General features: G+C 31.8%; 1 protein-coding gene across 2 annotated transcripts in view; it reads left to right on the top strand.

Moving 5' to 3' along the window:
- Positions 1-14231, top strand: part of LOC115877295 (HEAT repeat-containing protein 6) — a 30318-nt gene that overhangs the window by 3286 nt on the left and 12801 nt on the right. Inside the window, exons 6-10 of one of the 2 annotated variants that reach the window (XM_030893427.1) lie at positions 22-149; positions 2661-2815; positions 2875-3010; positions 5344-5531; positions 10420-10643. In XM_030893427.1, coding sequence (XP_030749287.1) covers positions 22-149; positions 2661-2815; positions 2875-3010; positions 5344-5531; positions 10420-10643 — 831 coding nt within the window. The remainder of the gene's footprint in view (positions 1-21; positions 150-2660; positions 2816-2874; positions 3011-5343; positions 5532-10419; positions 10644-14231) is intronic. The other variant, XM_030893428.1, reaches the window with a different exon arrangement.

Here is a 14231-nt window from a genome sequence, read left to right as displayed (position 1 = left end):
AAGAACTGGGCTTGATCTTGGGTATTTGCAAAACATACATGCTTTACAAACTTAAGGGTATTGATTTTCTACCTCCTGAGCAGTTGAAACCGGCTACTTTAAGTTTGCCGGAAGAGTCTGTTTCTTATAAAGAAAAGTGTGGTGGAAAGGTTAGTCAAAAATTTAGTTGAAATATATCTAGATCAATGACTAAAGAATACAAGGACAAATAGCACCCGAGACCAAACTGTGACCATTCTTCCAAACAGTGCAGTGGTACATATTTTTCTTAACATAGCTGCTTGAAGCGATATTTACATTTTTGATAAATGTTTTCATTACGCCTATGGTGTATTTGGTGGTATCATACTAATTAACTACGAAAAAACATACTAAAATGTTAACAAAAGGTACAAAACTAGTATCGACGTATAGCACATATCAAGTACATATAATATGAGAAAAAGAATTATCAAATTCAATCAAAAAACGTTAAAAAGGTGTAGTGGACTGTTTATTTCCCTATAAAACGTAACTCCTGGCTCTTTTTTATCATTGCGCCTTTTACACTTGAAAACTGAACAAATTACCATTGTAATAAAGTTTATACAAAGTTCACTACACGTAACCAACTATTAAAAATCGCTAAAATTGTCGCTGATGGCCAGCTGATGACTCATTCGTTATGTCCAAAAAAATGGCGTCTAAGGTCACAAATTCTGCTGCATATCCTTGTATTCTTTAGTCATTGATCTAGATCATACTGTAAAAATACAGGGTGGCCCAGTGTTTTGAAAAAAATATATTAGTGGTGATTCAAATATATTTTTAAACTAAAGTTAGATCTTTCTAATGAAATGCTGTCATTTTTTGCCATGTTCCACGGTCAATCTTACTGTAGGTTGCCCAATAATTTCATTCTTCTTTTTTATTATAGTCCCCAAGATAACATCTTTTGTTTAAGTTAATTTAGATAATTTTTTTTTAAATATCTAAAGTTCTACAAGGTGTTCCCAAAAAAGTTACACATCAAATTTGTGTTTTTGTAATGGAACACCCTATATATTAATTGATTTTCGGATTCTAGGAACAAAATAAAAGTAAGCTCCATTAGAAAAGTATATGACTAAAACGTAAGGTTTTTGACATGCATCTATAACTTTTTCTAAAAATGAAGTAGAACTTGTAAATTTCAATAAAGGCTACCTGAATTGGAATTTACCGGGTATAGCCTAGTACGTAGATATAAAATTAAAACTTGATCTGAAAAGTTATACAGGGTGCGACAAAATTAATATTGAACATTGCTCACTTTTAAAAGCAAGTTACTCTTTTATTTTAAATAGAACACCCATTATATTATTCCGATATTCAACGGAGGATTCGTGTCTCTTCAAAATACTGTTAAGGTTGCCTGCCCCTCAGACAAAGATTTTTCTAGATAGTTTCATTTTTATGAATTAGGGTCATTAGATCTTTATTATTTGATAAAATCTAGGTGCCTAATGTTAATTTAACAAAAAATTAAAAAAATAACTTTAGGGTATAAGAATTCCTTATAAAAAAATATTCAGATAAAAGCTCTGCCGATTAATGATATAAAATACATTTCTATTTCAAATAGCAGAAAAAAAAACAACAGACACGCCCACTTATGGCCTCCAAAACTGTGCACAGTGCCTGACCGGCACAGTTATTAGAGATATATTGCAAAACCGAAGAGCGTCATGCAGTATTTACGCGTACCTTATCATGGTTACGACACAGGTTACGATATGCGCGAGTCAATTTTTAACGCATCGCCCGCTAATAACGTTACAGCCTGACGTAATTTGCGGATCAATTACACCAAGCGCTATTTCTAAATAACGTTTAAAAATTGCTTAAATGGGCATGTGCGGGTATTTGACAACCGGGGCCGGCCGGCGAGATCTTTTATTTTAGGTTATGTTTGAATTGTTTTGAATTATTACTTTAGTTTTATTAGGTAATTTGATATATTTAAGTAGCTGGGATTAGTTTTAGTTAAATAAATATGGCACAAAATATGGATTCCGCCTCTTCCAATATTAAAGAACCTATGAAGAGGTTTAGGTTTACAGCAGATGACGACTTAGCCCTTCTAAGAGAATCTGTTGCTTGTTGCTCTAAACCCACTAGCAGACGTTGAACAATAAAGCACTGGAAATAAGCACTTTAGCCCTTTAGTTTTAAAATACCTAGTAAAAACAAAACAATTTCAAAGTTTTAAATTCAAAGTTAGGTTAAGTTTAAATAGCGGACGCGACGCGAACAGAATTCTTTCCGATCCGATAACTATAAATGAAGAGAGTTAATACCTAATACCACCCCACGTAAAGGAAATAACACCTGGCCTTATTGACGTCCATGCACGCTATTCGGTTTAGCGATATCTCTCTATTACGCTGTTTATTGTTATTTTACGCGAGTTTATTTTTGCGCACAGGAAATTTTACTCGTTTGCACATCGTGTGGCTTAACACGACAGGATCGGGCTAAGCCTTGGGCTGATTTCTGAAATATAATATATATTTCCTTCGGTCACACATCCGCTTTACCCGACCCCTGAGAGCGACCCGAAAGTACAGCGTAATAGACTCTTAAGAACACTCATATGGCTCACCCTGTATAATGATTTATGCAACGTCGTACTTATTCAGATAACCAAACAACGAAAACCCGTTCCGTCGTTATTCAATAGAAAAAGGGAACAACATCAAAAGAAAAATGAGGATATGATAGCAGATAACAGAAACAATGGATATATACCGGCCAATTTAAGTTTGGACTATAATTCAGATAGTGGTCTGGGCAAGTAAGTAAAATTTTAAGACATTTTGTATGCAGTTAATAAGAAGTTTTAATTTTCACAAGTTTGTCGATAAATTGTCGTGCGAAAACATCAGATTCTGATTTTTCTGATAACGAAGGTGGTAAAATGGCCAAATTGTATCACAGTTGGGGAAGAATAAGACAAGCTGCATTAAATTTACTTTCTAGTGCGATAAAAGTAAGTAGAGTTTGTTCAGCGAGCGAAAGAACGATTTTGACAGAAGACTTAACAGAAATTAACGGGAAAGACAATTTATTTTCCACATATTATAGTGTTGGTATTAACAACTTTTGAAAGTGCCATTTACACTGAACCCTGACACTTTATTTTAAAATCAAGACATTCAAAACAATAACATTTGTATTAAAATTTAAAAAAAAACTTTGAATTTTGGACAATATTGGTTATATTGTATTATACAGGGTGTCCCAGAAAAAAGTGCAAGTATTTTAAGGGGTGGTAGATCTCGATAAAAGAAACATATTTTCTCTTTATCGTTTTTCAAACAAGTCCAAAATAACGGAGTTATTTTACTTTGAAAATTTCCAAAAAAAATGATTTTTTGCTAAAATTTTGAGAACCACTGGATCTTTCTGGATTTTCTTTCTTGTAAATTTAATCTGCTACCTATGTTGCCATATTATCAAGAAATTATGTTTTTTAACTAGAAACTAAAAAAAAATTCAAATCCGCGAAAAAAACTCATAGGCGTGTTTCTGGGGTTGAACTATACTACCTGTTAAAATACTTGCACTTATTTCTGGGACATCTTGTATATATTACATATATTATATATTGCATTTTCTGTCATTTTTTGGATGCCGTCTGACGAAATCGTTCCTGAGATGTTGGACAAACTATACAGGGTGTTTCAAAAAACCTGTGCCATTTCTCGTGGAGAGATTCCTCACGTAAAAATATGATTTATTTTTTATAACATAGGTCCAATTATGCTTTGTTTCGTAGCTACAGGGAAAGCCTTAATTTTTTTTCGATTTATTATAATTTTCTTCCAAGCGCTTTTAGCGATTCCAGTGAAATTTTGAGGATATAAGTTACTATAAGTGCCACATAATTTAATGCTAAGAAGGTGTCGGCAGATTCATCAGAGACGTGCATATAGAGTTATCGCTGGAATAATTTTCTAAAAAAAACATGTGCGCCACTGACTTTTTTCTCTTCCGCAAAATCCGGTAACCATAGTAAATTTTTGTTATTTTTAATATAAAATTCAACTGAAGTGATTAAAAAGTACTCCCTCAATACAAAAAGAAATGCAACGAAGTTACAATTAAGAAATAAATAATAAATCAAATTCAATACAAATTTCACTAGTTTGAAATGACGCGTAGAAAATTGTGACGTCGCCTATCAGCATTTGACTGAATAGTTGACAGAGGGCGCGAGCCTCTGAATAAAAATATTATGGCGTGTCTAGTTCTCTGCTACCGTATTTACACCATATATCTAAAATCACGTTAGATTTTTCTATTTTTATTAAGATCGTTAAAAAATACGTTTTTATGTGGGATTATTCTTTATTACCCCAATATTAAATCTACTTTTATATTTTTTACTACTAGAAATTAAAACTTAAATTTATATAATTAACAGGTTACTGCCATTTTTATCGAAGCACTAAACACTACCAAAGTTGTTCGGATATTCGAGGCGTTCAAGGGTTCGAGGTTAGATTTGTATTTTGTGGATTTTGCGTTTGGGGTTAAATACTTTGAGTTTTCAATTTTGTTTTATTGTACCTTCTTTATTATTTTTGTAATGGAGGGTGTTAAAATTTGTTTTGCGAAGGGCTGTCTAAATAACTATGAAGGCTCTCCAGAAAAAAGTTTTTATAACTGTTCCTTTGAATGAAAGCCGTCGAAGAGCCTGGTTTGAAGCGGCAAGACAACAATATGTCAGCAAAAGTACGAGATTTTGCTGTGAAGATCATTTTAACGTAAGTTCCTTAAGTTTTATTTTACAATTAATTTTATATCTACTTTAAAATACCTTTAGAAAAATGGTTTTTATTTACCTTTGTACCTGGTGGCAAATCGTGACACTTTTGATAGGTGACGTCAGAGATTGCAAAAGTGTAAATTTGAAATTCTTAATATTAATTAATTTAAAAAAAAATGGGATGATATTGAAGTAAAATAAAAAAATACGGGTGTCATAAAATTGTATGAGATTAATTATTTGCAATAAAAAAAAACTATGGTTAAACTCCGGATTGTATAGGCCGTTTATTTAATGCCGATTAAAAGTTGTATCTTAACATTTCATTCACAAAATGTCATTCGAATCGCTAAAAGCACTTGGAAGAAAACTATAATATATCCAAAATAATGAAGTTTTTAACACCCTGTAGCTACGCTATGAAACAAAGCAGAATCGGACCTATATTGATATAAAGAATCTCCCTACGCGATATTGCCCATGTTTTTTTGAAACACCCTGTATAGAGTTGTGGGATTTTCAAGGCATCATAATCAAAATACTGATTTTAGCGTACAGAGAATCCAGTTATATTCTCATACTGGACCCACTTCATCCCAGAGGGTCCATCATTGGGACAACATAATTTAACAACATGTATTCTTAAAGATACCTCTGTCAGAGGTAGAATGTGTGCCCTAAATGCTTTGATGCTGCTTCTCACTTCTTCAAAATGGTATTTGGCACAGGCAGAGCCCAGGTTTGTTAAAATATAATTTGTGTTACTTTTTTTCTTACTCAAGATAGTACAATTAAATGTGGATATTTTTATAACTATACAACTATGATTGAAAATACAGAATTTTCCATAATGACATTAATACAAAAATATTTATAGTGGTGATTGATTATTAATATTATTAATTAGTAACTTATTCAAAGAAAAAAACTTCATATAGAATATACGACCTAAATATCTTAACTTTTAAATACAGGGTTGTAAAATTTTCTAAACATTTTTTTTTCATAATAACTCTGATGTTACTATAGACACAGATTATACAGATTATAATCTTTGTTGTTTTTCGTGGTTCCAATTTTCGGAATGGGGCACTAGTTAGGTTACTAGTTTGAGCATATAGCACGCCCACTTATGACCTCTAAAATTGTGCACAGCCCCTGACCGGCACAGTTATTAGAGAGATATCGGAAAACCGGAAGCGTCATGCAGTATATACGCGTACCTTATCATGGTTACGATATGCGCGAGTCAATTTTTAACGCAACGCCCGCTAATATCGTTACCGCCTGACGTAATTTGCGGATCAATTATACCCAGGTAAGGTTAACTATTCTTGAATTACACCAAGCGGTATTTCTAAATAACGTTTAAAAATTGCTTAAATGGGCATCTGCGGGAATTTGACAACTGGGGCCATAAGCGGCTAATGTACAATCCCATCCCGCGACGCGACGTTGCACACAAGGACTTTTTTATATATTTTTTGCTTATAGCAAGAAAAATATAATTGTTATAATAAAAAAAAAATATAATGCATTGGTTTCACTCTTTTTGGTTGGATGGGTTTAGTTATTTGGCAAGTTGGTTAGCGTGGTTATTTGGAGGGTGTTAATTCATTGGTTAGTTGGTTATTTGGTCGCGGGATGGGATTGTACATTTAGCCGCTCGTACCGGGGCCGGCTGGCGAGATCTTATATTTTAGGTTATGTTTGAATTGTTTTGGATTATTACATTAGTTTTATTAGGTAATTTGATATTTAAGTAGCTGGGATTAGTTTTAATTAAATAAATATGGCCCAAAATATGGATTTCACCTCTTCCAATATTAAAGAACCTATAAAGATGCTTAGGTTTACAGCAGATGACGACTTTCTTCTAAGAGAATTTGTTGCCCTAAACCCACTAGCAGACGTTCAACAATAAAACACTGGAAATAAGCACTTTAGCCCTTTAGTTTTAAAATACCTAGTAAACAAGACAATTTCAAAGTTTTAAATTCAAAGTTAGGTTAAGTTTAAATAGCGGACGCGACGCGAACAGAATTCTTTACGATCCGGTAACTATAAATGAAGAGAGTTAATACCACCTCACGTAAAGGAAATAACACCTGGCCTTATTAACGTCCACGCACGCTATTCGGTTTACCGATATATCTCTATTACGCTGTTTATTGTTATTTTACGCGAGTTTATTTTTGCGCACAGGAAATTTTACTCGTTTGCTCATCGTCATAAAAAACAATTTTCGTACCACGAATTAGGGACAAGATTTTTATCTGTATACTTATAGGATACCTAATCTGTGATAGTACAATTAAATGTGGATATTTTTATAACTATACAACTATGATTGAAAATACAGAATGTTCCATAATGACATTAATACTAAAATATTTATAGTGCTGATTTATTATTAATATTATTAATTATTAACTTATTCAAAGAAAAAACTTCATATAGAATATACGACCTAAATATCTTAACTTATAAATACAGGGTTGTAAAATTTTCTAAACATTTTTTTTTCATAATAACTATGATGTTACTATAGATATCTGTATGAAACTTGATACACATCTTCATTGCATCAAAATGCCTTTTTTTGATCTACAAACAATTTTATTTCTATTAGCCATTGGGGTCCACAGACTAGAAAAATCGCAAAACAATTTCCGATGCACGTGAGTGACAAGCAATGGCGTCAGCGCTGCCAGATTGTGATATGATTTATGATATGAATCTTAATTTAAAAGTGACAAACAATATATTTATTATATCATTTTTTAAAGATTTTTACGTTTTATTTTTAATTTAGCAAATAATATTTTAGTAATTAATTGATTTATTTGTTTTCTAGCTTATTTTACTTATTACATATTGACAAAAACTAGTCCACTATGAAGATTATTCTAAGCGTTGTTATGGGTTATTTATTTATTTATTGATGTACATCTTACAACGCCATAAGTGGTAATTACAAGTAAGAGGGTGCTATTAATACACAAACTAATAATCACAGAATTTAATAAAAACTAACGTAGAAATAACTTTGAAAGTGGTGTAATGTGCTTATCAATCAAACTTACTTCTCTGACTGTAGTCAAGGGTAATAAAGGACCTTTATTGTCACGTTCTGGTTCAAAATAGTTTTATCAGGGAAGCTACAAGGTCTTTGCTTCGACTGCTTAAATGCTTCGGCATTTTTCAACACACAATATCAAGAAATGCTATATAAAAACTCGAAAATTTAGTTCTTAAAAGAACTGTTTGTGCTTTTAAAGTACAATTTCTAAAGAAAGACTATGAAAATAGGCAAAAAACGAGAATTACTCACAAAGATTCAACAACAACACGATATTATACAAAATAATGACTGACATAGGATAATTGTCAAATAATAAACGACAACCTAATTTTTGCAGCTTTAATCTAAATAATATATCTGTTACAATCATTTGCTCTATAAAGTCAAATGAAGAGGTGCTTGGTATCAGAAATTATACAACAAATTTAAACATTTTTGCCAAAATTTTATTTAGTCAAGTTTATAGATTTTATTGTCAGTGTCGATATGATTGATGACATAATGTTTGGCGATTACAATAGAAACCACGTCACAAAATCAAATTCTGAACAATATTAAGCATTTTTCGATTCTTTGTCAACTAACCCTACTTTCTGCATATGTATAAAGATTTTTGTAATTTGCCACCATGGCGGTTGTGGCATATGTGTCAAAATTATTTTTTTGTCATAGGATCATGCCGAAGAATCCTTATAAACTGGTTTTCAGTAACTCAATAATAATAAAAATTTCCATTTGTTACACCCTGTATGTTAATTTATTAAGCCCCGTTCTCAGAACTTTGTATTGTCGCCAGCGACACATCAAATGAACCAATGAGATTTGTACAAAATTCAAACAGCTGTCAATTTTAAATTTAGTATAACTCTCATTGGTTCTTTGAAGTGTCAATCAGTGTCACTGGCGACAACACGATGTTCTGAGAACGGGGCTTTAGAGTTAAGGCGCAGTCTCACGACTCGTGTACTTGACAAACATTTGTTATTGGAATATACTCGCCATGTCGTGAGAATGGTTTCCTTGGTCACTCGTCACGTCTCCACTCTCTGTCGGTAAATATAGCCCGAGTCATAGGATCACAATAATTATTCGTACATTTGCCAAGTGTACTTGGCCAGCTTTGTCTATACTTGCCGAGGCGCAAAAAAACGACTGCGCAAATAATTGTACTGTTATAGAGTATGTCCCGTTTATTTTCGGATCGTAATGTATTTTGAGTTAATTGCGGATAATTTAAAACGTTAAAACAATAATAGATTATATAATATCAAATTTACATTAATAACTCCAATATTGGCGACATATCTAAATCGTTCTCACAGCACTAAATGGAGCGGACAAATGAAGACTACACGGAAAAAACCAGATATGTCACATTTTCATAGAAATTAAGATAGCGATACAACTTTATAGACAAATGTTAACGTCATTCGAGAAAAAGAAAGCAATAATATGCTTTCTCAGAGATATTACAGCTTGGTTATTTTGCAGTACAAAGGAAAAAACCAGAGTAGTCAAAGCGTAAATGGCAAAAACCAGCGATGTACTTACGCATGGGCGATGCGTCATGCATCTTGCAATTAGTATTATAGATTATAAATTTATGTATTGTAAAAAAACCTACTTAAATATTAATTTTCTTCCTACAACAAAAAAATAATAGTTTACATTTAGGTTTTATACAACCTTTAATTGGACATCCCTGGTTTTCCCCGTTTTGTTTTGCATTTTAACATTTTTATTTCGGTATTTCAGAATATGAAAATAATTCACAATATTAATAATTCAGAATTGGTAATATATTTTTCTAATTATTCAACCGAAAATAACATATTTCTTTAAAAACACTAAATTGCATTTTTCTTGGCTCCAATTAAAATGGACAAAACTGGGGTTTCCCGTGTAGTCTTCAAATGATGTTGTTTTGGAATTTATGGATTTATACGAAAATGAGCCCTTCATATGGATTGCCAAACATAAAGAACATAGAAATCGTATTGCATTGTACAATAAAAGAATTAAAAAAGAAAAAAGAATCACTAGCAACGACAATTTGGAGACGACTGGTATCCATCGATGCGACTATACTGTTTACTTGCCAAGGATTTAAACAATGTTTGTGCTGGCGTACTTGTTGAAATGGACACGTCGTGTGAGCGCCACACTTGCCGATGTTGTTTACTAAGTGGGGACTGGTGGGGATACTTGCCAAGTACGCAAATATTGACGTACTTGCCAAGTAGACGAGTCGTGAGAGATGTTGTTTACCAAGTGGGGACTGGTGGGAATACTTGCCAAGTACGCAAATATTGGCGTACTTGCCAAGTAGACGAGTCGTGAGAGTGCGCCTTTAGATTAAAAAAAACTGACGTATGACATATTTTGACAATTCAGCTATACAATCTAATTAAAAACTACATTATTAATCTCTTTAAAGTTTGTTTAATCATCTATCATTTGACATCTTATAGTGTAGCAATATCCACATTAATTTGTATAATCTACATTTAACACTATTTTTAAATTTATTTATTTTTCTTAGCGATAAGTCATCAAGTTTCACTCCCTTCTCAGTGGTTTTGGGTCTGACCCTAATCGAATTGCACAGAACTCTTAGTTTAGCATTGTGTCAATTATCTGTGCCCGTCCTGGCATTGGTCTTAAAATGTATGGCCGTTCTGGTACAAGCCACGCCCTATCACAAACTGAATCCAGGTCTGGCCACAAAAATTGTCAGAAATGTCAAATGCCTTATATATCACAAAGGTAAAGACTGATCTCTATTCATTTTTTATATCTATTCCATTTCGGGATATTTCTCCAAAAAAGCCCTATGGGTATTTCGCCACAGTAAGAAAATCTACAAAATAAAATAGTTATTTCTTGTAAACACTGCTGCGTTAATCCAACGCAGACTAATTATTGTAATGTCATTTTAACAGAACGTGAGGGGTTTTTATAGACGTATCTGTTTTAAAAAAAAATAGTGTTCTTTAATAGTTGCATATAGATATTTTAAATAGTTTTTTCTTTGTTCTTTGTGTTTTTTTTGCTTTCGACAACGAGAAGATACATATATACTTAATATACAGGGTGGCGCACCTCATTCGCCTCGGTTGATTATACGAAAACGGAAAGATGTAGAAACAAAATATTTTATGCGTATATGTGGGAATTATTATTATTATTTTAAAATGTACAGGGTGTATCAGAACTAAGATCCATACCAAAGTTATATTTTTTCATATGGAACATACGGTATTTTCCATAGACTTAAAATAAAATATAGACTGAGCATCTCATTCATAAATAGCTCGAACATGCGGTCAGACACTGTCTTGTTAGTCTTAGAGTCCAAAAAGGATAAAAATAATAAAATACACGTTATAGAAGAAATTTTATAATCGAAATTACGTAATTTTTGAAATTAATAACAAATTATTAATTTTAGTCAAACATTTACAACCCCTAATATTAATCAGAACAGGATCTATTCCACAGATATAATAGAATCGGCGACAGGGAGAGAAAAAAAAATATGATTGTTGTAATTTTTTTTCTGGGTAAGTGATGTCTTATTATGTAAAATAGAGAAAACATAAATCTGTTCCATTAAAGCAAGGAAGGTGATAGGAAGGGGATAAAATGAAAACTACATTTATTTAACTCGGTACTGTCTTTATTATACCGGGTGCGTCCCAAAAGTGGCTCAACCCCATAATTTTTTTATATTTTCAAATAAAAAAACAAGATTTAGTATGTTAGTATATGACATAAATTAGGATTGATTGACGCATTCAATTGTTTTTGGTCACTTTCTGTTTCACCGGAAATGACTATAACTTTTAATTTTTAAACGGCACCCTCGGTATATTTCTACTTTATTTGATAGAAAATGACACTCTGAATAGAATGACATATCATATGTCAACTTTTGACACTTTCGCATATGGTTTAATTGTAATTGTAACACGTGGTTCATAACGACAATTTGACTCGAAATACCAAGTGTGTGGTATCAATATATTCATAAAAAAATGCTTTTTCCAAATATGCTAACGAGTCACCCTTGTTCCATTTGAAAAAATTGACATATGTATGATTAAAAATACGATTTGTACATCTTTTAACCGGCCTAGACAAGACACGAAACCCATTAGACGATCAAAACTATTTTTCCAAGGCTCCTTGATTAAACCTTAGTGTTTTTAACAACACCATGGCACCCTGGATTGAAATTTAAAATACGATTTGTTTTTAAGCGACAATGTCAAAAGTTGACATATGATATGCCATTCTATTCAGAGTATCATTTTTTATCGAATAAAGTAGCAATATACCGAAGGTGCCTTTAAAAATCAAAAGATGTAATCATTTCCGTGAAACAGGAAGATACCAAAAACAATTGAATACGTCAATAAATCCTAATTTATGTCATATACCTACTAACATACAAATCTGTTTTTTTTATCTGAAAAAATAAAAAAGTTATAGGGGCGAGCCACTTTTGAGACGACCCGGTATATTAAAAAATATTGCTTCATAATGTAATATCATTTTAAAATTCTTGTATGTTATTTTAGATTCTCAAGATAATTTTAGAATAAACCGGAATATATTTTTAATAAAAGCATTATTAATTATTAACAGGGTTATAATTATGATTTTGTTACAATGTAAGTAAGTAAATAATGTAATGTAAGAGAAAAAATTCAGATTTTACATTTTACTAAAATATTATCTAAATAAGCGCCTTTCTACAACAACGCCACTTACTCCTAATGGGTATATTGAGAGTTGCCTACCGGTCGAAAGTTGTTTCAAGACTTAAATGGATTATTTAAGTCAAATTTCTTGCAAATTTGGCACTGACGAACCATATTTTATAGTTCTTGAACAGAAAAAGTCAATAAAATAAACAATTAAAGACTACAAGCTAAGAAAATGCGTTAATACAGCCGGGGATATAGCGGCAACAAAGCTTTACCGCACACGTGCGACGCGTACTACAAGGTAATAAATGAATGAATAGGCTCCCTCGCTTCTAATCGGTGTTGTCATATTGTAAAGAACTTATCCTTTTTAAACAGTATCCGACTTATATTTAGTAGTATAAGGACTATTTGAATTTTCTTTTGTTTGAGTTTAAAGTTAAAATACGTTAGACAGTAAATTTTATATACGTATATTGTACATATATATTATGTAATACATACGTTTTTTTAGGTTTTTTTTTCATATTTTTGATTCTGTTGCCTACCCTACTGTAAATGGTACTGCACGCCACTGCTATTATGGGTATATGTGGGAAGGCAATATGCATAATTCAAAATTATTTTGAAATGTACAGGGTGTGTCAGAACCAAGATCCATACCAAAGTTATATTTTTTCATATGGAACACACACACACACATGGTACTTTATTTCATTTTTGGATTCTTAGACATAAAATAAGGCATTTATTATAATGGTTTAATATGTTTAAAAGCCTTGGTTTTTGAGATATTTAAAGATTGTGCTGACTTTCAAGCCAGAGAAATAAACTTTACTAAAATTTTTGTTGCTTTCTTAAATGTATACAGGGGTATCAAAAATTGCTGGTCTATTTTATATATTTATTTTACATAAAAACTTCATTATTTCAAATGCCTCACTATGTATTTTTTTTAAATAAGGCGAAGCAGATTTAAATGCTCTTTCAAACTCTATTAGGGTTTCCTATACCTATCTGGCTGAGATTTTGAATAAAAAGCGATTTTTCAATAAAACTGTAATCAAGATGGCTGGTGTCACCACGGCAATTTTCTAGTGACACTTAGTAGCTATTTTCAAAATCGACATTAGTTTATGGACTTTATTTAAATTTATAACAGTTTATTTTTATTTAATTTACCTACAATAAGGTTAATAAGTAAGTATTTATTATTTTATCAAGAAAAATGAAGCAGTATCTGCTGGCGGAAGTAATGGATAGGTTACTAGTGATTTTATTTTGTGAAAATAATTGCTTATTGGCTTGAAGGGTTTATGCTCAAAGATATCCAAATCGGAATTTTCTTGACAAGCGTTCCTTTGAAAAACTACTTCTCCTATTTCACAGAGCTGATGAGTGTGGTATATGAAAAACCTATTGGGCAGGAACCTGTCGTTGGAAGTGAAGAAAATTAATTTGCCTTAATTGGTTCTTTTATAGAAAATCCAATATATCTACAAGTCATCGTAATATAAATCAAAGAACTACTTCTTTATTTTTCTTGATAAAATTATTAATACTTACTTATTAAACTATTAAACAAAATTAAATAAAGTCCATAAACTAATGTCGATTTTGAAAATAACTACAACTGTCAGTA

This window comes from Sitophilus oryzae, unplaced genomic scaffold (assembly GCF_002938485.1).
Source record: "Sitophilus oryzae breed Bouriz unplaced genomic scaffold, Soryzae_2.0 scaffold_1443_pilon_pilon, whole genome shotgun sequence".
NCBI classification, from domain to species: domain Eukaryota; kingdom Metazoa; phylum Arthropoda; class Insecta; order Coleoptera; family Curculionidae; genus Sitophilus; species Sitophilus oryzae.
This window is presented reverse-complemented; position numbering and strand designations above follow the sequence as displayed.